This window comes from Pygocentrus nattereri, chromosome 17 (assembly GCF_015220715.1).
Source record: "Pygocentrus nattereri isolate fPygNat1 chromosome 17, fPygNat1.pri, whole genome shotgun sequence".
NCBI classification, from domain to species: Eukaryota; Metazoa; Chordata; class Actinopteri; order Characiformes; family Serrasalmidae; genus Pygocentrus; species Pygocentrus nattereri.
Window position 1 is genome coordinate 35,876,892 of NC_051227.1, and position 26,374 is coordinate 35,903,265.

General features: G+C 38.9%; 1 protein-coding gene across 2 annotated transcripts in view; it reads left to right on the forward strand.

The window, feature by feature from the left end:
• drd2a (dopamine receptor D2a) overlaps positions 1–24,892 on the forward strand; it is a 42,675-nt gene extending 17,783 nt beyond the window's left edge. Inside the window, exons 3-8 of one of the 2 annotated variants that reach the window (XM_017713054.2) lie at positions 1,607–1,716; positions 4,893–5,029; positions 5,165–5,364; positions 9,694–9,777; positions 16,089–16,434; positions 22,157–24,892. In XM_017713054.2, the coding sequence (XP_017568543.1) occupies positions 1,607–1,716; positions 4,893–5,029; positions 5,165–5,364; positions 9,694–9,777; positions 16,089–16,434; positions 22,157–22,344 (1,065 nt within the window). In that variant the 3' untranslated portion in view covers positions 22,345–24,892. The remainder of the gene's footprint in view (positions 1–1,606; positions 1,717–4,892; positions 5,030–5,164; positions 5,365–9,693; positions 9,778–16,088; positions 16,435–22,156) is intronic. The other variant, XM_017713055.2, reaches the window with a different exon arrangement.
• The last annotated feature ends 1,482 nt before the right edge of the window (positions 24,893–26,374 follow it).

Here is a 26,374-nt window from a genome sequence, read left to right on the forward strand (position 1 = left end):
ACTATGGATGATTACTGAAATTGGTCAAAGCGGTCACAGTATTTCAGATTTGTTTTTGTGGAGTGCCTTTACAGTACTTTTCTATCATGCCACATGAAGGCCTGTCACAATTATCAACTCAATTATTTGAGCTGATCCACAGTTTTTAGCTTTCACAGTTATTCCTTCATGTTGCAATAAATAAAACATGAAAACGGATCTCCTTGCATTGTCAGTGTCACGATTGGCCCCTCCCGGTCCTGTCCATGTCTTCGTGTTTTGTTTTGGTCTAGTCCATGTGCTTTCTTTGTTTTGGTTTCCTAGGCCGGCCCCTTGTTTTGTGACTCCGCCCCTGATTGATGCCACCTGTTTTCCGCCTGTCCCTCGTTATCCCTGTGTTTTATAAGCCCCGTGTTTGCCCTTGGTATTCGCTGGTCTTGGTACTGTTTGATCGTGTTTGTTCGGTGTTTCTGTGTTTATCATGTCTGCACCCCGATCTGTTCGCACTGGCTCTATGACCCTGGACTGTATCGACCACGACCCTGGATTTGCCCATAATAAAAGTCGCTTATCTCTGCATATGCATCCGCCTCCTCGCTCCACACTGCAGTCAGTAGTTTCTGCTAGACATCAGTAAGATTAGATGGAAGGACAAAGCAGACTTTCAATGTTTCTTCTGAGCAAAAGAGCCCAGGAACCTTATATGGTTAAATCTTGAGTTTTAATACAGATCTTACTAAATCACACATTGACCCTTATTCATCAAAGTGAACACAGTCAACCCATATTTCTAACTACTGAGTGGAATTAGACATGACCAAACTGGGGAGAAAATTGGAACCCCCTGCCCCCCCACCCCTCGAAATTTCATGATTGTGATGAAACCAGCCATATCTCAGCACTACCACCTAATACCTCTGCCTCAATCATTTGATAGGATCTTCTTCAGATCTTCTTATAATTTTTAGCCAAAAATACTTCTTTTAAATCAGAAGCAGCATCTTATTCTTACACCAGTAGTGGGCCTCATTACAGCAGAGTTAAAAAAACCTGTTGATGAACTGATCTTGACAACCCGCAGCCACTTTCATTAGAGGTGTCAGATAATTCTTTAATCAATGGTTGAGAAGCAAAGTCCAGAGGCGGGTATGCAGGCCCATCAAGCAGGGATCTGAGCCCCTCAGCCTGCCTGAGGACACACATTAATCAGAAGCTGCTGCGGAGAGAGCGCTGTCAGGCTGCTCAGGAGACAGGAAATGGGGATGAGATTGACCTAAGCTAGATTAGTTTTCTGCTAAGTTTATGGTACACAAGAGCAGCAAAGCCAAACAGTCTCAGACTTATTGGGTGTGAAGTCAGTCTGCTGTGTTCAGCATCTCGACAGAAATCATTGGCGTTCGATTGAACAGTTTCAGTAGGGAAAAGAACATAATTCTCTGTATTCCTTCATATAGTAATGAGAGTCAAATTGACCCAATATACTATAGCAAGTATGCATTGTGCATTTTATTACACAGGCTGGTACTAAGTTCATCAAAATACTATGACACCTGAAGGGTAAACTATGGCCCTGGATGTTATTTTTGCGGTTGAAAAGGCTTATATGGGTCATTTTGTTTCTCCACAGGTGGTGGGAGAATGGAGATTTAGCACAATTCACTGTGACATCTTTGTCACCCTTGATGTGATGATGTGCACAGCAAGCATCCTTAATCTTTGTGCCATTAGTATTGATAGGTAAGTATCTCTGTCATAATCACTCTAATTATCTTCAGAGGCTCAGCATTAATGCAGAATAAAGAGCAGTTGGTCTAGTCATTTGGAGAGAGTTTCATAAATAAGCTTCAAGAGGAATGTGCCTTTTGCATTTATTTTTAAGTGGAATAAACCAACATGTGAAATGTCACATGCAGAGCATATTACATTTCTGGCTGAAGCACATTAAGGTTTAACCCCCACACGATGGCCTGCAAAGATAAATAAGTTAAACTAACATAATTGAGTAAATAACATACATCTTATTAAAGTAAGTAAATTTTTGATGATCAAATTGATTCCTTCCTCAAAAAATCCAAATCATCAATTAATCCATTATCATTTTGTGTTTAAATACTGTTTGACTCCTTGTAAGCGTTATTTTATGCACCTTATCCCTTCTCCTTTGTGTACATTTTGTTCTTATGGTGCGTATGGTACCTTTTTGCACATGTTCTGGGAATGCCCCAAGGTGTACAAATTTTGGACAAAAGTCTCTTCTACATTGTCAGAAATTTTGGGGACCACAATCCCAATGTCACCTCAACTTTTTCTTCTGAATGATGACTCCTGTTGTAATCTAAATAGCACAGAAAAGAAAGTCTGGATGGCTGGCACAACTGCAGCCAAAAAATTACTGGCTTTGCATTGGCAACCCCCACAATCCCTGAACCGGAGAAAATGGATTCTTTCCTGTATTGACGTTGTCAACCTGGAACTTTCAACTGCCTGCATTCATGGCGCTAAGGAAAAGACACTAATGGCTTGGGAGAATGCTGCTGACATGTTTACAACACTGCTTTGAACTTGTCTAATCTTATCTCTGATCACTGTTTTTAATGTAACATTGTTTTTGATTCAACTGGCTACTGGAGAAGGGTGCCTTGGGGAGGGGGGTTGGGAGTTCGTGGGAGGTGTACACAATCACCCCATTCTTGATTTTATACTGTAATGTATGTTATTGCTTATAGGTGGAAAATAATGAAAATAAATAAATAATAGATCAAAAAAAAAAAGTAAGTAAATTTAAGTAAAGTAAATAACATCTTATTGAGGTATAAAACAAAGCATATAGAGTGAAGATATATAGATCATATGGAGAAGTACAGGGAGATATAAAAAATACAATAACTGAGATAAGAAAATCAATCAGTAATAATGATCAATAAAAACAAATTTATAGATACAGAGACAGACAGCAATTTCAGGGTGCCAAGCACTTGAATTAATTCATGGCTTTGGTCAATTGGGAATACTGCAATTTTCTGCAATTTTGGGTGAATGTGCCAGATATAACAACACTCAGGACACACTGAAAAGAGTGAGAATCTGAGCCCCATTAATTTGTGTTAAAATATACAGCATATTGAATTAATCAGTGCTGTTTGAAAGTGCAAGAATATTTAGTCCCATAGTAGAAGCTTTTAGCTCTGCTGAGCTTTAAACTGTACTGCTGTATCCATCGCAATGTATATTTAAATATTCATATTTGCCTAAGCAGCCTGGACAAGTCTAGATGATGCAGACTGCAAAAATGGCTGGATGAAATTCAGTAATGGGGCTCATATTCTCACTCTTTTCAGTGTGTCCTGAGTGTTGTTATATCTGGCACATTCACCCAAAATTGCAGAAAATTGCAGTATTCCCAATTGACCAAAGCCATGAATTAATTCAAGTGCTTGGCCCCCTGAAATTGCTGTCTGTCTCTGTATCTATAAATTAGTTTTTACTGATCATTATTACTGATCGATTTTATTATCTCAGTTATTGTATATCTCCCTATACTTCTCCATATGATCTATATATCTTCACTCTATATGCTTTGTTTTATACATAACCTTAGTGTTTAGTCTCTTTTAGCAAAGAATTTTTATTTGTATGAATATCTTTTCTTATTGATGTTAATATTTTCCTGCGCTAACAAAGAGAGTCAGGAGACCGGATGCAGTGATGTACTTCTTTATTCAATAGCATCTTGTGAGTTCAGCTGTGGCTGATACATCATTGCTACTCACAGCTGTCAGGGGTCTATAAACTGATGTGGCAACATTTATACTATAGCTGAGACAGAGAATAAAGAATATACAACACTACATATAAACAACAGAATAAAGAAAAAATCTAAAATAATACAGGCAAAAAGTTCACATCATTAATTTATTTCTATCATTCTGCTAAGCACTGATTGCTAACAACTCGTTTTAATGACCCCTGTTAATTGTGAACCATAACAAACTTCTACTTTAACACATATAAAAACAAAAAGGATACATTAGATAACTTCTGTAAGAGACAGCAGAACCTGTTGTTGCTCCTAAGCAAGCTGTTCAGTTGGCAGCTGCGACAGTGGAACAAACAAACTGGACAATTCTAAACAAACTGGAATTGACCAGAAAAACAGCAAACAAGATAGGCTGTGAAATGTTTTTCAGTTCAGCTGGAACAAAATTGCATTAAGGGCAATCAAACTAATGTTGCAAAATGTGAGCTGAACCTGATATTGTGAAGGTTTTATGGCTTTATCTGTAACACAAAAGGGTTCCACTTATTTTTGTAAGAAATTGAAACACGCTTTCTGCAATGTTTGGGTCTCCTTTACTTTACTTGCTGAATTTGTGTATTAATCCAATAGAACATGAAAAAGACTACGTTATTATTCTTAGTTATTACTAAGTTATTAATAGAATTATTGCAGCACTTTCTAGTTTAAAAATGTTGTAAATGATGACGTATTTGCAGCCATGCTAACGTTATTTTAATGACATGACAAGAAAACTGCATCTACAATCTTAGTTCACAAGCATACAAAAGAAAAGGCATTTATAATTGATTAATGCTCTCTAAATTTGGGTATAAGCAGTGTCTAGTCTCTATTTCTCACCAGGTTGAACAGGACCTTGGCTAATGCTCCACAAAGCTTGCTCTGTAACCTGCTGTTCGTAGTTGCTCTTTAAACCTTAAAACAGTACCTACGTAAGGACACACCTGTGAGTGGAGGATGAATATGTCAACTAGGGATACGGAGAACGTATATAACACTTTAAAACGTAGTTTTTAGAATTTTAGGTTGGTTCACAAAGGTGGAGGTTTGGAAACAGGTTCTGTTAACATTGAAAGCACCCCTCTTTCCTGATATAGTCCACTCTCTCTCCCTGCAGGTATACAGCAGTTGCCATGCCAATGCTGTATAATACACGCTACAGCTCCAAGAGGAGAGTCACGGTCATGATCTCGGTGGTGTGGATTCTGTCTTTTGCCATATCATGCCCCCTGCTGTTTGGACTCAACAACACAGGTATTTTATACCACAAGAGCCTAAAGTTGGCTTTGCATCAGCTTGACTATTTCATGTTTCTGAGAGTGCTGAAGACATGCAGTGGCTGTTGAAATAACATTTCTGATGATTCCCCATTTTGTCTTGAATTTGCAGAGAGCCGTGATGACGCCCTGTGTGTAATTGCCAACCCTGCTTTTGTAGTGTACTCCTCTGTCGTGTCCTTCTATGTGCCCTTCATCATCACACTGCTCGTGTACGTGCAGATCTACGTAGTGCTGCGCAAACGGCGGAAACGCGTTAGCACGAAACGCACATATCCAAGCACCACAGTGGACACGGGCACAACTTTGAAGGTATTGTCCTTTTAAATGCACACTGACACCTCCTGTGCCTTTAAGACTGATATATGTTAATGAACTCTGTTCTGATTGACTGCCTTTGTGTTGTGCTGCATTCAGAAAGCAGTCTGGGCTGACACACTCCTTATAACTTCAGTGTAAATGGGTGATGGGTGGGGCTAAACTGCTGAAAAAAATAGTTCTAAACAGGCTATTTTTGACTGTGTAGACTGTAGAGTTTTGAAATTTGAAATGTTAAATGAACTTTTATTGTTAATTACTTTATACTCCAGCTCTTATTTCAAAATGAATGTTTACACTTTCATAACACTTTGTATACTACATTTCTTTCTATGAAAAGTGAGGAGAAAATATGCTATGACCCCTTTAATAAAACAGATTTGCTGTGTTTGTATGGTATGAATAATGTAACTTGTAACTGACTAAGCATTAATCGCAGCATAGTGGGGGCAATTCATGACCTGTGACCGTAGCATGTCACTGTTTCTTTCATTGATCCTAGGGGCATTAAATGAATCAATATGTGCACTACAGGAAATGAAAGCTGACCCATATAGTTTTTGCAATTATCCTCACCCATGTTTAATCTGTACATCATTCCAGATAGAACAGCTACCATACATCCTTCTATGCATATGTGGCCCTGCATAAAATTCCATTTGCTATTTTACTTAATAATAACCTGTCCATCTGCTGTTGGAGCTACTAACGACAAAGTTTCTACTTTTCTTTCTAGCCTAAGTAAACTTAATTTGTTTTATCTGCCATTTCCAGCCTTTCCCTGACGCCACCAGTTGTCTAGATTCAACTCAAATCACGCTCTAACTCGATTTCTGTGGAGAAAGTATGTATGTCCACAATATCAAGATCATTGCATGTTGTGTTTCATCTCAGGGATACAAGTTAAAGCAGTAATTCAGCCAGAAATGAAAGGTTACAATTTTCACCCTGAATCAAATGCAGTCAACCAGTCAAGACGTGCTGTGTTTTGTTTTGCATAGAAGGTCAACTACAGGGTCAATGCCTCCAACAGCTAATTAAAGCTTAAAGACACAGGGAACCTAAATCTTTATTTCCTTTCTAATTAGGTTAATCTTGTTTTGCAGGCAAACAGTTAATGAGTATATCATCTGTATACAATAGCAAGAAACAATAAGTGATTGATAGATTTCACCATATTGCTCTCCTCTTGATGTAAACTGGACGGCCTTAGTCTTGGATGAGGCTTCCATAAGCATTTCCCTGACCAATCACAAGGCTGACGTCTCTCACCCCGACCACAAAAAACAGTTCCAGCCAGAGAAACTTAGCTAAAGCTAACCCAGCATAACAAAAGGCACGCTAGACCACCTAGACAGGTGGTCTAGCTTGCTTTTTGTAGCTGTAGTCACCCTTTCTTTTATTTATCCACAGGCAAACATTGTTCATTCGTCTGTTCCTCCAATCACACGTTGCTTCATCCATCCATCTGTTTGTTTGTCCATTGCTTTGCGTGTACATTTATTCATGAATCTGTCCATCCATTACACGTCCAGTTAAGGTCATGTAAAAGCTGAATGATGCTTTTAGTTTTTTGGGGCAGTCGTGGGCTGGAGGTTAGGGATCTGGCCCTGTAACCAGAAGGTTGCCGGTTCGATCCCCAGGGCTGACAGTCCATGACTGAGGTGTCCTTGAGCAAGACACCTAACCCCAAATGCTACCCGGGCGCCATGGATAGGGCTGCCCACTGCTCCGGGCAAGTGTGCTCACTGCCCCCTAGTGTGTGTGTTCACTAGTGTGTATGTGGTGTTTCACTTCACGGATGGGTTAAATGCGGCGGTGGAACTTCCCCGTTTGTGGGATCAAAAAAGTATCACTTAATACTTAATAGTTCTGTATGAGTGTTGAACAGAGAGCTGTCAATCAAGCTGCTCATTACCCCACACAGTTCTCAGATAGGTCATGGCTTTAAGTCATGCTTTATCATATTTGTATCTTATATTTTTAATTCAAGCAAGTTTAATATAACACTCAGGTTTAGTATCATTTGAATATTTTACTCTGTGTTCCCCGGCACTGTAAACCACTAGCATCATCCTACAGGATGCTGGGTTATGCTGGGATAGCTTTAGCTTGCTAAGTTTCTGACTCTAAAACTGTTTTGGGTGGATTGGGTAAGAGATGTCAGCCTTGAGATAAGTAAAGGGAATGCTGATGGAAACGTTAACCCGAGATAAGTTGCTAAAAAACACACACAGTAATCTCAAGTAGATGTGCTTAAGTGGTTTCTGACACTGTATGACTTACTGTATATCTATAAAACTGGATAAAGATAGCTGCTATTGTTGTTTTCAGCTATTCGGTTTGCGTTTGTGATTAAGTGATTAAGTGACCCTTATCAGTCCCACAACGGGGAAATTTCACCTCCGCATTTAACCCACCCGTGAAGTGAAACACCACATACACACAAGTGAGCACACACACACACACTAGGGGGCAGTGAGCACACTTGCCCGGAGCGGTGGGCAGCCCAATCTGCAGCGCCCGGGGAGCAGTTGGGGGTTAGGTGTCTTGGTCAAGGACACCTCAGTCATGTGCTGTCAGCTCTGGGCATTTATATAGAGAACAGTGTGCCATTCATGTCAAACAAGTCTGTTTGAGCTCACTTAGTAACTCAAGACAGCTTTTGACATGCAGTTTATACAGATTCTATTACGTTAGCCTTGTAGCTGCAGTGCAAAACATACAAAAGCAAATTTAAGACCTCAGACATGTCTGTACAATTGAGAAAATCTCATTTTTTGTCAAACTGCTTGCTCAAACTGCTATCGCTTGCTCGTGCACTGATTGCGCATTTGGTTCAGCCTAGACTAACAGCTTTAGGCAAGCTGAAACCTTTAGCAATTAGGCCTTGTTATATTAGGGTAACTTGAGGCAAGAAAACCCCAGAGTAAGTTTTCCCCCTCTGATCGAAAGACTGGGTCAAATGTAATCGACATTCCCTGAATGGCTAAGCACTGATTGATTCTGAAGTTTCATCTGGATGAATTCACTACTGGGACATATTCCAGTGGAAACGTTTAGGGCCAATTTGCTGGACACTCTCAGAAAAAGAAGGTAATAAACTGTCACTGGGATGGTATCATCAAGGGTTTGTGTTCAATACCTTCACATAGAGAACATAGCTGTACTATATTTCAGTGCAATGATATATATCGTAAGCTGCATCGACTCCATGCACCATCTTTTATTTATTTATTTTGATACATTAAGTTATGAAAAGGCACAAATATACCGTTGTTTCTTTGGGAAGGGGAATATAGTTTTCCTTTAAAACTTGGACCTTAATACCACTATTGTACATTTGAGGGCAGGTTTACTTCCTTTTTTCTGACAGTGCAGGGATTAAGCCTAGTCCTGCACTACATAGCAGTCTCTTCAATTCTTCATTTAAAGGAAAGCTAACCCTTAGTGTTCAATTAATTAAAGTATTTGGCATTTGATAGTGATCTGTGCATTTTGTGTTAAGCTGACAGTATATGTTTTATTTTAAATATTTGACTTTAGGGGCTTGTAGAGGGAGCATTTGGTTTTGAGAGGATTTTTCCCCCTAGACAAGGCAAGAGGCCCCCTTTCAAATTTAGCCACAAGTATATTATTTACTCATATTTTTATTATCAATCATAAAATTATTCACTGGTTTTTCACTGGCTAGCTGGGAAATCCATAATCAGCTAGAAATTTAGCTATCTTGCTGGTATAGATATAATGTGTATGTGTGTATATAACACATATACATTAAATGTTAATTGCTATTGCTTGGTTAAAAGGGCTGTTGTCATACTTATTACAACAACAATAACATCAACAACACCAACAGTAATAATAATAGTGTTGTGAAATTACTGCAAGATTTGCCAAGGGCACCAAGTGGGACGAGATGCCTTCGAAGTGCTATAAAAACAAACCTGAGTGCTGTTCTAGGTTATTTGCCTTAACTGGGTGTAGATCTATGCATCATCAGCATGTACATGTTACCACAGATATGATTAGATATTTTAGGGGGGGGCTCTTTCTTTTTCTCCTCCGATTCCGTACATTTGGTGCAGGATAAAGGACTGACATCCCCCATTTATATGTGAATCAATGAAATGTCGCTTTGATTGCAACTGTTAACTGCAGCATGTTTTAAATCAAAGTAAAGCGTCTGCAAAGTAAGGTGCTGTGGGTTATTACTGCCTTCAGCAGAAAGGCGGCTGTAAAAGGAAATGTCAGGCGTTTGCCCTCTCCTTTGAACACATCACTCAAACTGGTGACCGTGCGCTCCTCTCTCGTCTGTTTCAGAAATGCACTCACCCTGATGATGTCAAGCTGTGCACTGTCATCGTCAAGTCCAATGGGAATTTCCCTGTTAATAACAAAAATGTGGTACGTCAGTTTTTTTTTTCTCTCCCTTTCAAAACAATAACTCTCCCCAGGGAACCTTTCTTTCTGACAGGAAGCTGTCAACCCATCCCTTCCACTCGCTGTAGCTCTGACTTTGACTTTTGAAATGACTCATGGGGGTTGTTATTACAACGTCAGGGAAATTTAGAAACTAATGTTTTTTCCCTTTTGCCGAGATTGGCATTCATTTAAACAGAGGTGGACGAGGTACACAAATCATGTATTTGAGTTAAAGTTGAGACCCCCAAGTGAAAATATTCCTCCAGTAAAAGTAGAAGTTCCTCCCTTTAGACCTCCACTTGAGTAAAAGTACTAAAGTATTTACCTTCAAATGTACTTAAGTATAAAGTAAAAGTACTAAAAGAGTAATTCTGGCTCTGATGTCCTGTTATCATTTTTATAACCAGACTGGCTTCATGAACTCATTTCAGGTGAAAGTCCTCCAGCGTCTCTCCAGGTAAACCAGTCTTTTAATAGAACGTCATTAATTAGTGACGCTGACGTCTATTAAAATGATCATAAGCACAAAACACGCACGACTGCATATGTGGACATATTTCTATATTGTGGTCTATTTACACAAAGTTAGGTTAGTTCATCATTTATAGACGCATGTGCTCCCAAAGTTTTACGCTGCTGCGCTGACGTTGAACCGTGTGCTGCACTTGGTCGGTATGACCAACAGGTCAAAACCAGCTCAGAACAAAGTGACCGCTGGGCCCTGATTGGTGCTCTGGCTTTGCGCTTCTTTTGTTTTGACATGTTACGTTTTTATACACACAGAAACCAAAAGGAACGACAGATTTCTCAAAATGTAGCGGAGGAAAAAGTCGGATATTAGACTCTGAAATGTAGTGGAGTGAAAGGAAAAAGTCGCCCAGAAATGGAAAAACTTAAGTAAAGTACAGATACTGAAAAAAAAACTACTTAAGTACAGTAACGAGTTACATTTACTTAGTTACTGTCCACCACTGCATTCAAATAAGTTGTTAAAATGCCAGTCTGGAGGAATCTATTCTCTGCTGGAAGTACAGTGTAGTCTGTAAGCAATCTGTTGTTGTTTTGCCTCTGTACTCCATCACACTGAATCTGAAATGAAGCACTTAGGTGCAGAATGTCAGCTTTGATTCGATTTACATCTGTATTTATTTATATTTATACAGGATAAAGGATAGAGAAATTGAGGCCCTTTTTTCCAATAGTACCTCCATTTTAGTGGAATTTTTTAGTAATCTAAAAAATTGATACGATCTTTAAGGACCTATAACCTACACTTTTCTCAAGACCACTTATGATGTTTTTAAAAGTTGTATATGAATAATTCACTTTTTATATGACCCTTTCCAACATTTCTTTATCCCTTAGAACTAAACAGGCTGGTTTCGTGCCTTTAAGATTGATATATGTAAATGAATTCTATTCTGATTGGTTGTGTTGTATGTGGCTCATTTATAAAGCAGTCCAGGCTGGAAACATCCCCTTGTGACAAAGAAGCATACATCAATAGGACATCTGAGACCACTAAGGTTGGGATAAATTTGGGATAAGAATCAAAACAAGATTCTGTGATTTTCATTCTCTGGAACCTTTATTTAACTGACAAAGTAAAAGTAGAAAGAAAAGATTTCCATTTTTAATAACCAGCTTAATTGTATTTTGGTTTTCCGAAGTACGTTTGAGCCCATGTGGGTATATTTAGACATACTTCTTTGCTATCTGGAGATAAGAAATGTTCTTATTGAACTGTTTGGCAACTCTCTCCTAAAATTAAGTGCTGAGTCACAACTCAGCTTTGCCTGAAAAGTGCCTCTGGAGGCCACTCCCTTTATACCCACTCATAAAACCCTCACCTGTTACCAATTCACCTGCTGTGCAATGATTCAAAATGATGCTGAATATTCTATAAACTTGTCACTCTTATTTTGGTCCATCCCAACTTTTTTTGAGTGTGTTATAGGCGTCAATACAATCAAGATGGTCAGCCAAAATATTAAGTCATTTCTTTGTACTTTTGTCAATTAAATAAAGGCTCAAAAGAATGAATAAATCACAGATTCTTGTTTGCATTGCTTTTTACAAATTGTCCCAACGTTTTCAGAAATGGGGTTTGTACATTGTTTATTTTTCATGTATTTTATAGAAATCAAATTTCCATACATTTTCTGAATGATACTTTATTTTGCTAAATAAATAAATGTATGTCTTAATACTAAACCCATAATTCTCAACGTATGTGCATTATTTAGAGGTATACATCAAAGATTTTTACAATGACTTTTCCAGTATGCTTTAGTACATTTTAGTTGCATTTCAGTTGCAATATAATTCAACCAACTAGCAGTCTAAGCTAAGTGTGAGTACATCCAAAGTTATACATTCAAAATAAGTTTCAATGTAGTAGAGTTGGGCAGCGTGGTGGGTAGCACTGTCGCCTCACAGCAAGGACGGCCTGGGTTCGAGTCCCTAGGTTTGAGTCCACAGCCGAGTGACCAGGGTCCTTTCTGCGTGGGTTTCCTCCGGGTCCGAGTTTTCTCCCACAGTCTAAAAACATGCAGTCAGGTCGTTTAGACATGCTAAACTGCCCCTAGGTGTGAAAGTGTCTGTCTGCCCTGCGATGGACTGGCGACATGCCCAGGGTGTGTCCTGCCTTTCATCCAATGACAGCCAGGATAGTCTCCAGCATGACCCAGAAGGAGAAGTGGCTTAGAAGGTGTGTGTGTGTGTGTGTGTGTGTGTGTGTAGTAGAGTTCATATCTTAACTTTTGCTTAAGTTTGCCATATTGCAACGTGAGCTGTTCCAATTTCAAAGAGAAATATAGAGTGATATGGAAATGTAATTTAAATGCATTTAAGTGCATTGTAGTATAACCCAGTAATATATATAGCTAAAGCAAATGTATAATATATTCCAAAAACATACTTAAATCTATTAAGTGCCTTAAGTTATTAAAAAAAAAGCACTTATAACCACAAGAAAAAGTATTTATATACATAATTAGTCACAGCTCAATTACAAATTAATTACATTTAAGATATTTAAATTATATTTAAAATAATGTATTTAGTATATATATTACAGTGTGAACTATTTTTGCAGGTTATGTTCTATATTTGGACTGTATGGACAGGAGGAGGAGTGAATGAAACATATTTAAGCTTTAACAGTGCTTGTACACTATATCAGACCCTTTTATTTAAAAAAAAAGAAAGAAAGAAAATTTGGGTTTCCATTATTTGGCCCTTTAAATGAAACTGTCATGTTTAGTATGTGGTTGCAAATGCCTTCAATTCCTGCCTGGAGTCTGTAACTCAGACACGACACCAGATGCTCAGTATCTTCACGAGTGATGCTCCACCAGTCCTGCAGCCACTGTCAGTTTATGCTGTTTTGGGGACTTTTTTATCTTCAGCCATATCATCAGTAAGTAAATTGCATATTTGGTGGGGTTCAGGTGATGTGGCTGACTTGGACAGTCGGGATTGCTCTGCTTTTTGGCCTTAAAAAACCCCATAGCTGCTTTCACAGTATGTTGTGTGTTATTGGTCTGCTGCAAAGTGAAGCTTCATCCGTTGTATTGAGGCAGTTGGTTGGTTCGGAGCACTGTATAGTTCAGAATTCATCCTGCAGCTGCTGTCATCAGTCACAACATCTCTAAAGATAAATGAGGCTCCACTGGCTGCTATACATGTCCATGCTAACTTGTTTCCTAGATGAAGTGGTCTGTTTTTCATCCCATCTGTTCATACAACCTGGTCCCAGAACTCTACAGGCTTTTTATGTACCCTTACAGGAAACTGTAACCTGGCCTTTCTGATCTTAAGGCTTATATATGACTTGTGCTGAAGCAATCTTAATGACTTTTGGCAGTTTTTGACAGTGTTGTCCTCTACTGTATTCTACCATGCTGTCTACTATGGCAATCATCTTGCGCATTCTTGCTTTTTAACAAACTAAGCGACAGATTTTGCCATATCTAATGTTTTGCCTCCGTATCTGATTGATGTATTCTGATTTTTCTGACTTTTGCTTGCTTTACTTGCACTGATGTTGAGAGACAACAGCAACAGATACCAGATGCAAATGGCACATCTAGAATCAGCTTTAGACGTCTTGTTAGCTCTGTTTTGCATGAATCAATGATGCAACAACACAGCTGGGAAAGAAACAACTGAGCAGCAACTTTGTCAGATTACTTATAGTCAACTGAATTGGGGAGGCTATGTATAAAAAGGGCTGTGATTCCTTTATGGTTCACCCAACACAGATGTCCCCCACATTAAAGCAGACATTCTGAGTTTTAACATCACAGTCATTGTTTTATTTCAGGAGTCAACATTATAGAGTGCTCTATAAGAAGCTAAAGGAAAGCTACCATAGGGAGGCAGTGGGTGAACCAATATGCTCTACTTCAAAACAATAGCTCATAACAGCATCACCCTGATCTGTTTTAACCAAGGTTTCTGGTTTTAACCAGGATACTACTCCGTTGTAAAGTAAACATCATTTTAAAACAATATAACTGTATGGCTGCATTAACAATTGAGAAATGTATGTAAAGCGCCTGATTTTGTCATGTCTGTTTCAATAAATGAAAAGTATAGCCTTTCTTAATATTCACTGAATTACTGAAAATCATGGCTTGATGTGGTCAGAGTTGGGATAGCTACTGAAAAATTAGTAGTTAGATACTTTATAGTGACTTTCCCCAAATTTGTATCTAGCTACAATTTAGCTACTTTCCCAGAAAGAGTAGTGCACTACTTTTTAGCTACTTTGAAAGTGCGATTGCCAGAACATTTGTGAATCTCCACCTGACAAACCCAACATGCCCAACTGATCATGTGAACAAGACACTGAATTTAATCCTGTGCCAGAAAGAAACACAGAAGATCACCAAAAAGTGTAACCAACCATCAAACTTACACACCCAAAGGTGTGATATCCAACAAAAATTAAGATAAAATGCAAAGTCAATCATTCCAGGTTTTTACAAAGTGCACCTATTTAGTAAGTGGAGCTGATAAATGGACAGTGAGCGTAGAAACAAGGAGGTGGTCATAAATGGTATGTCTGATTGGTTTATGAACAGACATGACATTCAGAGTCTTTATTAAACTTCAGCAACACTTTAGCCTCAAAATCCTCATCAGTGACTCTGACTCTGCTTGGGGTGAGAAGCAGGCCTGAATAATCGCTCCACTGCTGCTGCAGCTCCACAGCAGAACTATTTCTATGTATAACAACATAATAATCCTCCTCTGCTGTAAAATCGTTACATCACACAGTTCTAACACAGTTTTCACAATAAATGGTCTTAAACACTGGAGTTAATTCATAACTGCTAATTCACCCTTTAGCACTGAAGACTAACGTGCAGACTGCTGGTTACTATAGCAACGCAGATAACGAAACGGCAAAAAGAGAGAAGACGAACATCAATCATTTGGAGATGAACGGACTTATTTACATTTATAAATCACTGGTTTGCTGATATGTTTAATCTGCAGCAACACACGAAACTGAAGTCAGCTTCTCTTTCTCCTGCTTCTCGTTCGAATTCTCCCGTTCCACCTTAAATGGAAGATCAAGATGGACAATCTGCAGTCATTTAAGGTGGAACGGGAGAATTTGAGCGAGAAGCTGGAGGATGAGAAGCGACTTCAACCTCATAAAATGTCAAACACCGAGAGACGTTTTACAAGAAACTCGCGGAGAAGTTTCCCGAGATGTGAGAAAAGTGGCTACAGCTGAGCTGAAGGTTAAAGTGAGTCTGAGTTTGTGTTTATATTTTCAGCCTGTTTATCAGCCCATACTGAGATATACTTACCGCCAAGAGGGTAAAACAGACGTGAAATGTCATGCCTCCCAAAGTGGTTTGATTTTTGTTGAAAAAACGGCTCTTCCTAACATTTCGGTTGCGACCCCTGAGTTAAGCCTACTAGTAAGGGGTGATCAGTTCGTGGGGCGAGCGCATGCCTGTTTGCTCCAACTGTCCGTGGCTCAGTCATTACTGCACAATCGCCACCAGCCCAGTGAACGGCCACGCTCTGTGGTTCATTTTTCCATTTCAACTTTCACTATAGCTACACAAAAATTTGAAGTGGCTACAGCTACTAGTTATATTTCATAAAACTGTAGCAGCTACAGATACCAGCTACTAAAATTTGTAATTAGCTACAAAATAGTAGCGCGTTACTTAGCTACTCCCCATCCCTGGATGTAGTGTCCTGTCATGTCCTTTAACACATCATACAAGCATTCAATATACAAATCCAAACGTCTCTTCTTGCAGATTTTCATAAAGGAGGTGGTCAACAATGGAGAAGATGTCCAAATGGATGAAGTTACAAACCCAGAGCCTGCAAACCAAAGAATGCTTGAGCAGACTGGTGCCAGCCAACATGGCCTGTTGCTGGGCTCCAACCACAGCGAGACAGACATGCTGCCTGCAGTTCCTGAGGCCTCGATCAAACCTACCAGAAACGGAAACACCAACGAGGCTCCCAAAGTGACAAAAGCGTTCGAGACACAGGTCTCTCCCAGCGGCAAAATGCAGACATCTGTTAAGTCCTTCAACAAACGTAAAATCTCTCAGCAGAAAGAGAAGAAAGCTACTCAGATGTTGGCTATTGTCCTTGGTAAGCAGACTTCAGGCCAGATTTATGGATGAGAGAAAGTACAGCATAAAATGTGCCTCAATGAGACTGCAAGATGTGCTTCTATTGCATCTGAAGTGATTGTTCAGTTTAAACCTGTAGCTAACAGGGTTACAATATAATACAAGTATTTGGAATAAGTGGCAGCATTAATTTTTAATTGGCAGTATTCAGAAAACTAGAATAAAGTTTTGAAGGTATTAGACCCACTAAAAACAGTCCTTAAAAGAATTCCCACAATACTTGTTTAGTGGTTAGTTTAAAGTCATAGCACAGTGAGTAGCAAACAGATTAATTGGATTCTAAAGAGGAACTAAACATATGCCTTCTGTATAAACATTGACATTCCCAATAAATGCTGAATAGACTATTAAATCAATGTTGTGATCAGGTATTAATCTCAGTGTTACTGAGCTCTGCTAAAGCCTGAGTAGACTGATAAATTAATGTGATCAGTTATTAATCTCAGTCTTACTGAGCTCTGCTAAAGCCTGAGTAGACTGATAAATCAATGTGATCAGTTATTAATCTCAGTGTTACTGAGCTCTGCTAAAGCCTGAGTAGACTGATAAATCAATGTGGTCAGTTATTAATCTCAGTGTTACTGAGCTCTGCTAAAGTCTGAGTAGACTGATAAATCAATGTGATCAGATATTAATCTCAGTGTTACTGAGCTCTGCTAAAGCCTGAGTAGACTGATAAATCAATGTGGTCAGTTATTAATCTCAGTCTTACTGAGCTCTGCTAAAGCCTGAGTAGACTGATAAATCAATGTGATCAGATATTAATCTCAGTGTTACTGAGCTCTGCTAAAGCCTGAGTAGACTGATAAATCAATGTGATCAGTTATTAATCTCAGTCTTACTGAGCTCTGCTAAAGCCTGAGTAGACTGATAAATCAATGTGATCAGATATTAATCTCAGTGTTACTGAGCTCTGCTAAAGCCTGAGTAGACTGATAAATCAATGTGGTCAGTTATTAATCTCAGTGTTACTGAGCTCTGCTAAAGTCTGAGTAGACTGATAAATCAATGTGATCAGTTATTAATCTCAGCGTTACTGAGCTCTGCTAAAGCCTGAGTAGACTGATAAATCAATATGATCGGTTATTAATCTCAGTGTTACTGAGCTCTGCTAAAGTCTGAGTAGACTGATAAATCAATGTGATCGGTTATTAATCTCAGTGTTACTGAGCTCTGCTAAAGTCTGAGTAGACTGATAAATCAATGTGATCGGTTATTAATCTCAGCGTTACTGAGCTCTGCTAAAGCCTGAGTAGACTGATAAATCAATGTGATCGGTTATTAATCTCAGCGTTACTGAGCTCTGCTAAAGCCTGAGTAGACTGATAAATCAATATGATCGGTTATTAATCTCAGTGTTACTGAGCTCTGCTAAAGCCTGAGTAGACTGATAAATCAATGTGATCGGTTATTAATCTCAGTGTTACTGAGCTCTGCTAAAGTCTGAGTAGACTGATAAATCAATGTGATCGGTTATTAATCTCAGCGTTACTGAGCTCTGCTAAAGTCTGAGTAGACTGATAAATCAATGTGATCGGTTATTAATCTCAGCGTTACTGAGCTCTGCTAAAGCCTGAGTAGACTGATAAATCAATATGATCGGTTATTAATCTCAGCGTTACTGAGCTCTGCTAAAGCCTGAGTAGACTGATAAATCAATATGATCGGTTATTAATCTCAGTGTTACTGAGCTCTGCTAAAGCCTGAGTAGACTGACAAATCAATGTGATCAGTTATTAATCTCAGTGTTACTGAGCTCTGCTAAAGCCTGAGTAGACTGACAAATCAATGTGATCAGTTATTAATCTCAGTGTTACTGAGCTCTGCTAAAGCCTGAGTAGACTGATAAATCAATGTGATCAGTTATTAATCTCAGTGTTACTGAGCTCTGCTAAAGCCTGAGTAGACTGATAAATCAATGTGATCAGTTATTAATCTCAGTGTTACTGAGCTCTGCTAAAGCCTGAGTAGACCGATAAATCAATGTGATCAGTTATTAATCTCAGCGTTACTGAGCTCTGCTAAAGCCTGAGTAGACTGATAAATCAATGTGATCAGTTATTAATCTCAGTGTTACTGAGCTCTGCTAAAGCCTGAGTAGACTGATAAATCAATGTGATCAGTTATTAATCTCAGTGTTACTGAGCTCTGCTAAAGCCTGAGTAGACTGATAAATCAATGTGGTCAGTTATTAATCTCAGTGTTACTGAGCTCTGCTAAAGCCTGAGTAGACTGATAAATCAATGTGGTCAGTTATTAATCTCAGTGTTACTGAGCTCTGCTAAAGCCTGAGTAGACTGATAAATCAATGTGATCGGTTATTAATCTCAGTGTTACTGAGCTCTGCTAAAGTCTGAGTGGACTGATAAATCAATGTGGTCAGTTATTAATCTCAGTGTTACTGAGCTCTGCTAAAGCCTGAGTAGACTGATAAATCAATGTGGTCAGTCATTAATCTCAGAGTTTCTGAGCTCTGCTAAAGCCTGAGTAGACTGATAAATCAATGTGGTCAGTCATTAATCTCAGAGTTTCTGAGCTCTGCTAAAGCCTGAGTAGACTGATAAATCAATGTGGTCAGTCATTAATCTCAGTGTTTCTGAGCTCTGCTAAAGCCTGAGTAGACTGATAAATCAATGTGGTCAGTCATTAATCTCAGAGTTTCTGAGCTCTGCTAAAGCCTGAGTAGACTGATCATTGTGATGATCAGTTGTTTATCACAATGCTTCTGAGCTCCTTGGAAGGATTATGGAACTAAACGTGTTCAGAAATAAGCTGTATTGGAGTCATGCACACTTTGTGCAATGATAGAACATATTGTTCATCAACTGAAAATCATATTTTAATAACAAAACCTTGTTAATTTCCACTTTACAGTTTTGTAATTGGAATATGACAAATTGTTTGCTGCCTTCAAGAGACAGGTGGCAGTCCTGCTCAGGGGACTGTGGATGCAGTAGTGGACCAAAAGTAAGCAATGAAAAAAAAAACATGTTGGGAATTTCAGAAATTAATTTTTAGTCATATTCTGAATAGGTTCCTTTTCATCTGTTGTGAGTAAATACATCAGTGAATACCTTTAGAACAATGTATTCTTTTTTCAGTAATTACTACTTTTTTAAATTATTCGTGTCAACTGTGATAGCTAATCACACAAAGTGCACTAAGGATCACCTACTGTACTGTGCTTATGAGGCACAGGCTATAAAAAATCACAGTGAAATAGAAACACAAAGCTTACTAGCTTACAAAAAAAGAGAGAGAGAGAGAGAAACAAAAGTTCAGTGCTGTAGAGACAGAGATGCTAATAAAAGTTCTTAACAAAACACTCTAAAGGGGCATATTTGTCTTCTGGGTCAGAAAACACAATCTGGGAAACAAAAACATGGAAAGTCAACAGCAGAAACTAGGAGAAGTCCAGAGGAGTTGAAATTGTTATTTTATTGGCAAATATTGATTAAGCACATGTGCTTCTCTCTAACCACTACATCTGCTGCCATTGTTAAAGGACATTTATGAACAACATGCTTTACTACCTACCTTCAGTTTATAGCTTGCTTTGAGAGGCATCACGCTGGCGAATTGAATGGGGCTCAGTTTTCCAAAAGCTTTGTACAACCCCAATTCCAATGAAGTTGGAACGTTGTGTAAAATATAAATAAAAACAGAATACGATGATTAGCAAATCCTTTTCAACCTATGTTAAATTGAATACACTTCAAAGACAAGATATTTAATGTTCAAACAGATAAACTTTATTGTTTTTTGCAAATATTCACTCATTTTGAATTTGATGCCTGCAACACGTTCCAAAGAAGTTGAGACACTGGCAACAAAAGAATGGGAATGTTGAGGAATGCTCAAAAAACACCTGTTTGGAACATTCCACAGGTGAACAGGTTAATTATAAACAGATGAGTCTCATGATTGGGAGCATCCACTTTGTGAACAGCTGCGTGAGCAAATAGTCCAACAGTTTAAGAACAACGTTTCTCAACGTGCAATAAAGGAAGTTAGGGATTTCATCATCTACAGTCCATAATATCATCAAAAGATTCAGAGAATCTGGAGAAATCTCTGCAGGTAAGCGGCAAGGCAGAAAACCAACATTGAATGCCCGTGACCTTCGATCCCTCAGGCGGCACTGCATTAAAAACCCACATCATTCTGTAACGGATATTCCCACATGGGCTCAGGAACACTTCAGAAAACCACTCTCAGTGAACTCAGTTTGTCGCTCCATCTACAAGTGCAAGTTAAAACTCTGCCATGCAAAGCGAAAGCCAGATATCAACACCACCCAGAAACACCGCCGGCTTCTCTGGGCCTGAGCTCATCTGAGATGGACTGACACAAAGTGGAAAAGTGTCCTGTGGTCTGACGCGTCCACATTTCAGATTGTTTTTGGAAATCATGGATGTCGTGTCCTCCGGGCCAAAGAGGAAAAGGACTGTCCGGATTGTTATCAGCGCAAAGTTCAAAAGCCAGCATCTCTGATGGTGTGGGGGTGCGTTAGTGCCCATGGCAGGGGTAACTGGCACATCTGTGAAGGCACCATTAATGCTGAAAGGTACATACAGGTTTTGGAGCAACATCTGCTGCCATCCAAGCAACGTCTTTTTCAGGGACGTCCTGCTTATTTCAGCAAGACCACGTCAAGCCACATTCTGCACGTGTTACAACAGCGTGGCTTCGTAGTAAAAGAGTGCGGGTACTAGACTGGCCTGCCTGCAGTCCAGACCTGTCTCCCACTGAAAATGTGTGGCGCATTATGAAGCGTAAACTACGACAGCGGAGACTGTTGAGCAACTGAAGTTGTACATCAAGCAAGAATGGGAAAGAATTCCACCTACAAAGCTTCAACAATTAGTGTCCTCAGTTCCCAAACGCTTATTGAGTGCTGTTAAAAGGAAAGGTGATGTAACACAGTGGTAAACACGCCCCTGTCCCAAATTCTTTGGAACGTGTTGCAGGCATCAAATTCAAAATGAGTGAATATTTGTAAAAAACAATAGTTTATCCGTTTGAACATTGAATGTCTTGTCTTTGTAGTGTATTCAATTGAGTATAGGTTGAAAAGGATTTGCAAATCATTATCTTCTATTTTTATTTATGTTTTACACAACGTCCCAACTTCATTGGAATTGGGGTTGTAGTACTAAGATCAACCGGTAGAGAGAATGTTTCATGTGATGCTTGCTTTGCCATTTGACAACGATCTACATGCTAACATGCTTTTGGGAAACCCAGGCCTGAATACTTAATAGACTGCACTTCCAATGTCTCCGTCCATTTTTGTGCAATACTCATTTAAATTAATTTGTATGAGGAAAAGAAATTCTTTTTTTGCAGTTTTCATCTACAGGAAGCATAAAGTGCATATTTAGGCTTGTGTGCCAGTTTTATGTGCAACAAGCATTTTCAGGCAGACTGGGTTGTATTTGCACCTGAAACCTGCAATACATATAGCTTTTAAGTTCCAAAATCATTATATAACCCTATTACTCGCAAAAAACCCTGCAAATGAAACTGCAATAACCTATTCAGTTCTTAGTTTTCAAGTACCAACTCACAAAAACAGATGATTATACAATCTGATAAGCTGAAATTTGCCCTGCATTGTTCAGTATGACCAGACATGTTTTCTTGTCTGTTTTCTCTGACTCACTTCTCTTTTTTTCCAGGTGTTTTCATCATATGCTGGCTGCCGTTCTTCATTACGCACATAGTGAACACTTACTGCCACGTCCCAGCAGAACTCTACACAGCTTTCACCTGGCTGGGTTACGTCAACAGCGCTGTGAATCCCATCATATACACCACCTTCAACATAGAGTTCCGCAAGGCTTTCATTAAGATCCTGCATTGCTGAGAGTACATAAGCCTTTACTCTGAGGACCCTGAGGTGTAAAAATGTTGGGCCTAAAGCTCTGGAACATTTTTGAAAGAGAATTATATGATGAATGTACATAAAGCAATGTATGTATTATAAAATTAAGTCATTTCTAAAGTCATATCTGGCAAAAAAAATGAGACGCACAGCACATCACAACAGAGTAATGAACTCGTGGCATGTTTCACTTTTCTAAGCAGTATCTATAAGTTTTAATTCCACAAAAGTTGTGACAGTATGTGCTAATGAAAATAAATTGCAGTGATTAGAAAATTCAGCTTGACCTGTATTAAACTGAAACTGTACAAAAAAAAGATTTGATGTTTTAACTTTTGTTTTTCGTTTTTGTAAATATATGCTCAAATATGCTAATTTGATGCATGAAATATGTTCCAAATTCTTGGGACAGGAGCATGTGTACCACCATGTTATATTAGCTTTCCTTTCAACAACACTAATCATTTGAGAATTGAAGACATTATTTAAAGGCTTTCTATATACAAGTTTTCAACCGAGCAACTGTTAAAGGCCTTCGGTGTCATATTTCGCATTTCACAATGTGCCACACTTGCAATGAAAATAAGGTGTGGACTACAGTAAGATGATTTCGCAACCAAGCTTTTGTAACACGTGTAGAGTGTGGCTTGACACTGTCATGTTGAAATAAGAATATTCCGTAAAAGTAATTAAGAAGGCCGCAATTATTGCTACAAAATGTATATATATATATATATATCTTTCAGGGTTAATTGTGCCTTTACAGTTGTGCCAATTTCCAAGGCCATGGACACCAATTCCCCCCATATCATGACAGATCCTGGCTTTTGTACTTTACACTGGCAACAATCTGGACCCTTTTCTTCTTAAGCCCGGCAAACACAACATTCATTATTTCCATAAGCAGTCTGAAAGGTTAACTCTTCAGACCTCAGCACATATTTCCTCTGCACATCAGTTCATTTGCAAGTCTGCAGCTTTTCTGGAACAGTCTTAACTTGCATTTGTAGATGCTGCCATGGTGGTGTTCAGTAACAACAGATTATCAAAGTGTCCCTGAGCTCATTTAGTGATAACCAATACAGAAGCATGACAGTTTTAACACAGTGCAGGGAGAGATTAAAGGTCAGTTGTGGTTTTTGCCGTTTTTCACATTCTCTGACTTTTTTGATGATATGCAAATTCTTACAGTTGCTCATTGATAAAACAGTGCTTTTATACATTATTTAATTGTTTTTTGGCAAGCTTTGATGCTTCTTTTATAAGTAAGCATGATTGTAGGTGGCCAGGGATGACGGGAGGCCACCAGTGGTTAAGGATGGGGAGTGGCAGGCCCAAGTGCAGAGAACTGTCTTTGTACCCACCTAGGCTAAAGTACTGTACGGGTTACCCCTCTAAAAGCTTTTGTCAAGGTCAGCAACCGGTCAGAACTAATTAGCGCTAGGGCTTCTGGGAGTTTTTGGAGCTGCATATAACAATTCTCCTAGCACAACACCCAGGCCCCCTACTGGCAGATGGCACCATGGCCTGACCCCTTACATAAACTGCTTCTGTCCCAACTTTTTTGGAACATCTTGCAAGCACAAATTCCAGAATGAGTGTAAATTTACAAAATACAACAAAGCTGAAAGGTGAACATTATACATATTGTCTTTCTACCGTTTGCATTTAAACACAGGTGAAAACAGATTTACAAATCACTGCTTTTTGTGATTTGCAATTCCCCATGTTTTTTGGAATTGAAGTTCATACATGATAAACTATTGGAGGATTGGCGAGTTTACCGGTATTACTATTGTTTTCTCTTTTTTTTAATTAAGGATTTAGATAAATATAATTTTATTTAGATTATAATACTGCAAATTTATTAGTGGTGGTACATAATATACAGCTACAGTTAAAAAAACGTTACATCCATGCAAAGACAATGTTTCTGGGTTACAATGCATATTTATGGCAGATTTTAATTTATGTCCCTGTTTGGCTCTGTGTTAGTGATTATGCTCAATCAACAACTAATAGGTATATTACAAATAAACCTTTTCATAAAAGTTAATTGAGGCATTGTTCAAAAGCAATATGCACAAGATGAAAGTGCAGTCTTACAGCAAAAATAATGCAACAAACTGCTGGTTATCACATACATGGTAGTGCTGACCATTCCATCTCAAATCCACTATGGAGACGGGCTCATTTGGTTCCTTGAGCAAGCAAAACAGCAGTTTTAACGCTTGTCCTGATCATCCACTGGAAGGTTGAACCCCAGTGCAGCAGAAGTTGTGTATTAATGACATGGCCTGTGGTGTCCAAGAGAGCGGATGCCGAACCCATCAATCCAGTTTGCAAAAATGTGTAAGCCAATACTTAATATCATGAGCTGTTTGTGCTTTTGTATGACATCTGTTGAATGTGATAAGCCTGCTTTGACAACTTAGCGCATGTTATGTTCTCATGAGTTGTATGTCGCACTCTGACCGAAGCTGATAAAATAACTAAATGTAAGTCATGGAATAAAAAAATTATCTGGACACTCATTCCGATGTTCATTTGGCTCAGTGATGAGATGAAATTATGCTAAGCCAGCCATGCAGTTGATGAAAAAAGGCACACAGATGCACAGAGGGAGGCTTCAGAGGCAGTTTTCTCAGAGCCAGAGGGTGGTCTTTAACCAATGTAGCAAGAAGCAGCTTTATTTGCATGTGTGCGCTCTGGACAGCACAATGTCATTAGCCTCATGGCAACCATCTGTGGAGAGAGACAGCCAGGGACTCAAGGCACTGCGCCCTGCTTACGACGCCTTACCACACACCAACATAATGCTTCACTGCATGAAAGAGATATGGCTAACCAGCCTTACTGTAAACAATGGAGGTGCTCTCCTCGCTGACACTAAGGCATCCCACTTTTAATTTCTGAGGGCTTGAGTTGCTGCCAGTACAATCACAGCCATAATGAATGACTTCTTAAGAAATGAAAAGGAAATTGCAGCCATATTATGTTCCCCACGTTTTTCTTTTTGTCTTCTTTGCAGTAACTGTGTCCCAAGCTAAAACTTGTCAGGGTGGTGGGGGAGGAGGATGAGGAAGAACTTTCTCCTGTGCAGAATAAGACCTGCCTGACTTTTCATCCAAAACAAAATTTAGTTTGAAGCCAAGTAAACAAAGAGACTGTTCGAATAACTTGGTTTATCACTGCCCAAAACACAATGTAGAGGAGCAGAGGTAACTTGGGAAAGGGTGACAAAGCTGTCGTACCTGATTGTGGTTGCACTGTTGACTGAAAGGTGCTTTCACCAAAAGTGGTTTCCTGTAGAGCAGTGTTCATAAGGCTACATGACACCTACATAAGCTGACACGTGAATGACAACTGATGTACATAATCATTTACAGTGCCCTCCATAATTATTGGCACCCCTGGTTAAGATGTGTCAAAAGCCTTAAAATAAATTCAGTTTTTATTGTGGAAACATACTGTCACACTGAAAATTGTAGAAAAATGTAACCTTTAACTCAAGTAGAGTTTTAGGGGGAAAATAAAATCCCTGACTAAGAAATAATTTTTCTTCATAAAATCACCTGTTCCACAATTATTGGCACCCCTACCAATTCTTAGGAAATAAATGTAATTAAAGAATTTCTGTCACTTCTACAGTAGTTTACGAAGTTAATCAAAGTATGTAGGAACATTTAATTAGCAATTCACAACTTCCTGTTTCCCTGGGGTATAATTATGACGTGACACAGAGGCCATTTCTCTTCAACATGGGAAAGACAAAGGAACATAGCATTCAAGTAAGGCAGATGTGTGTTGACCTTCACAGGTCAGGCAATGGCTACAAGAAAATAGCCACTCACCTACACCTGTCCATATCTACTGTCAGAGGAATTATTAAGAAGTTTAAAACAACTGGAACAGTGGTAAACAAGTCTGGACGAGGACGCAAGTTTATTTTGCCACCACGCACAGTGAGGAGGATGATAAGAGAAATAAAAAGTTCTCCAAAGCTCACTGT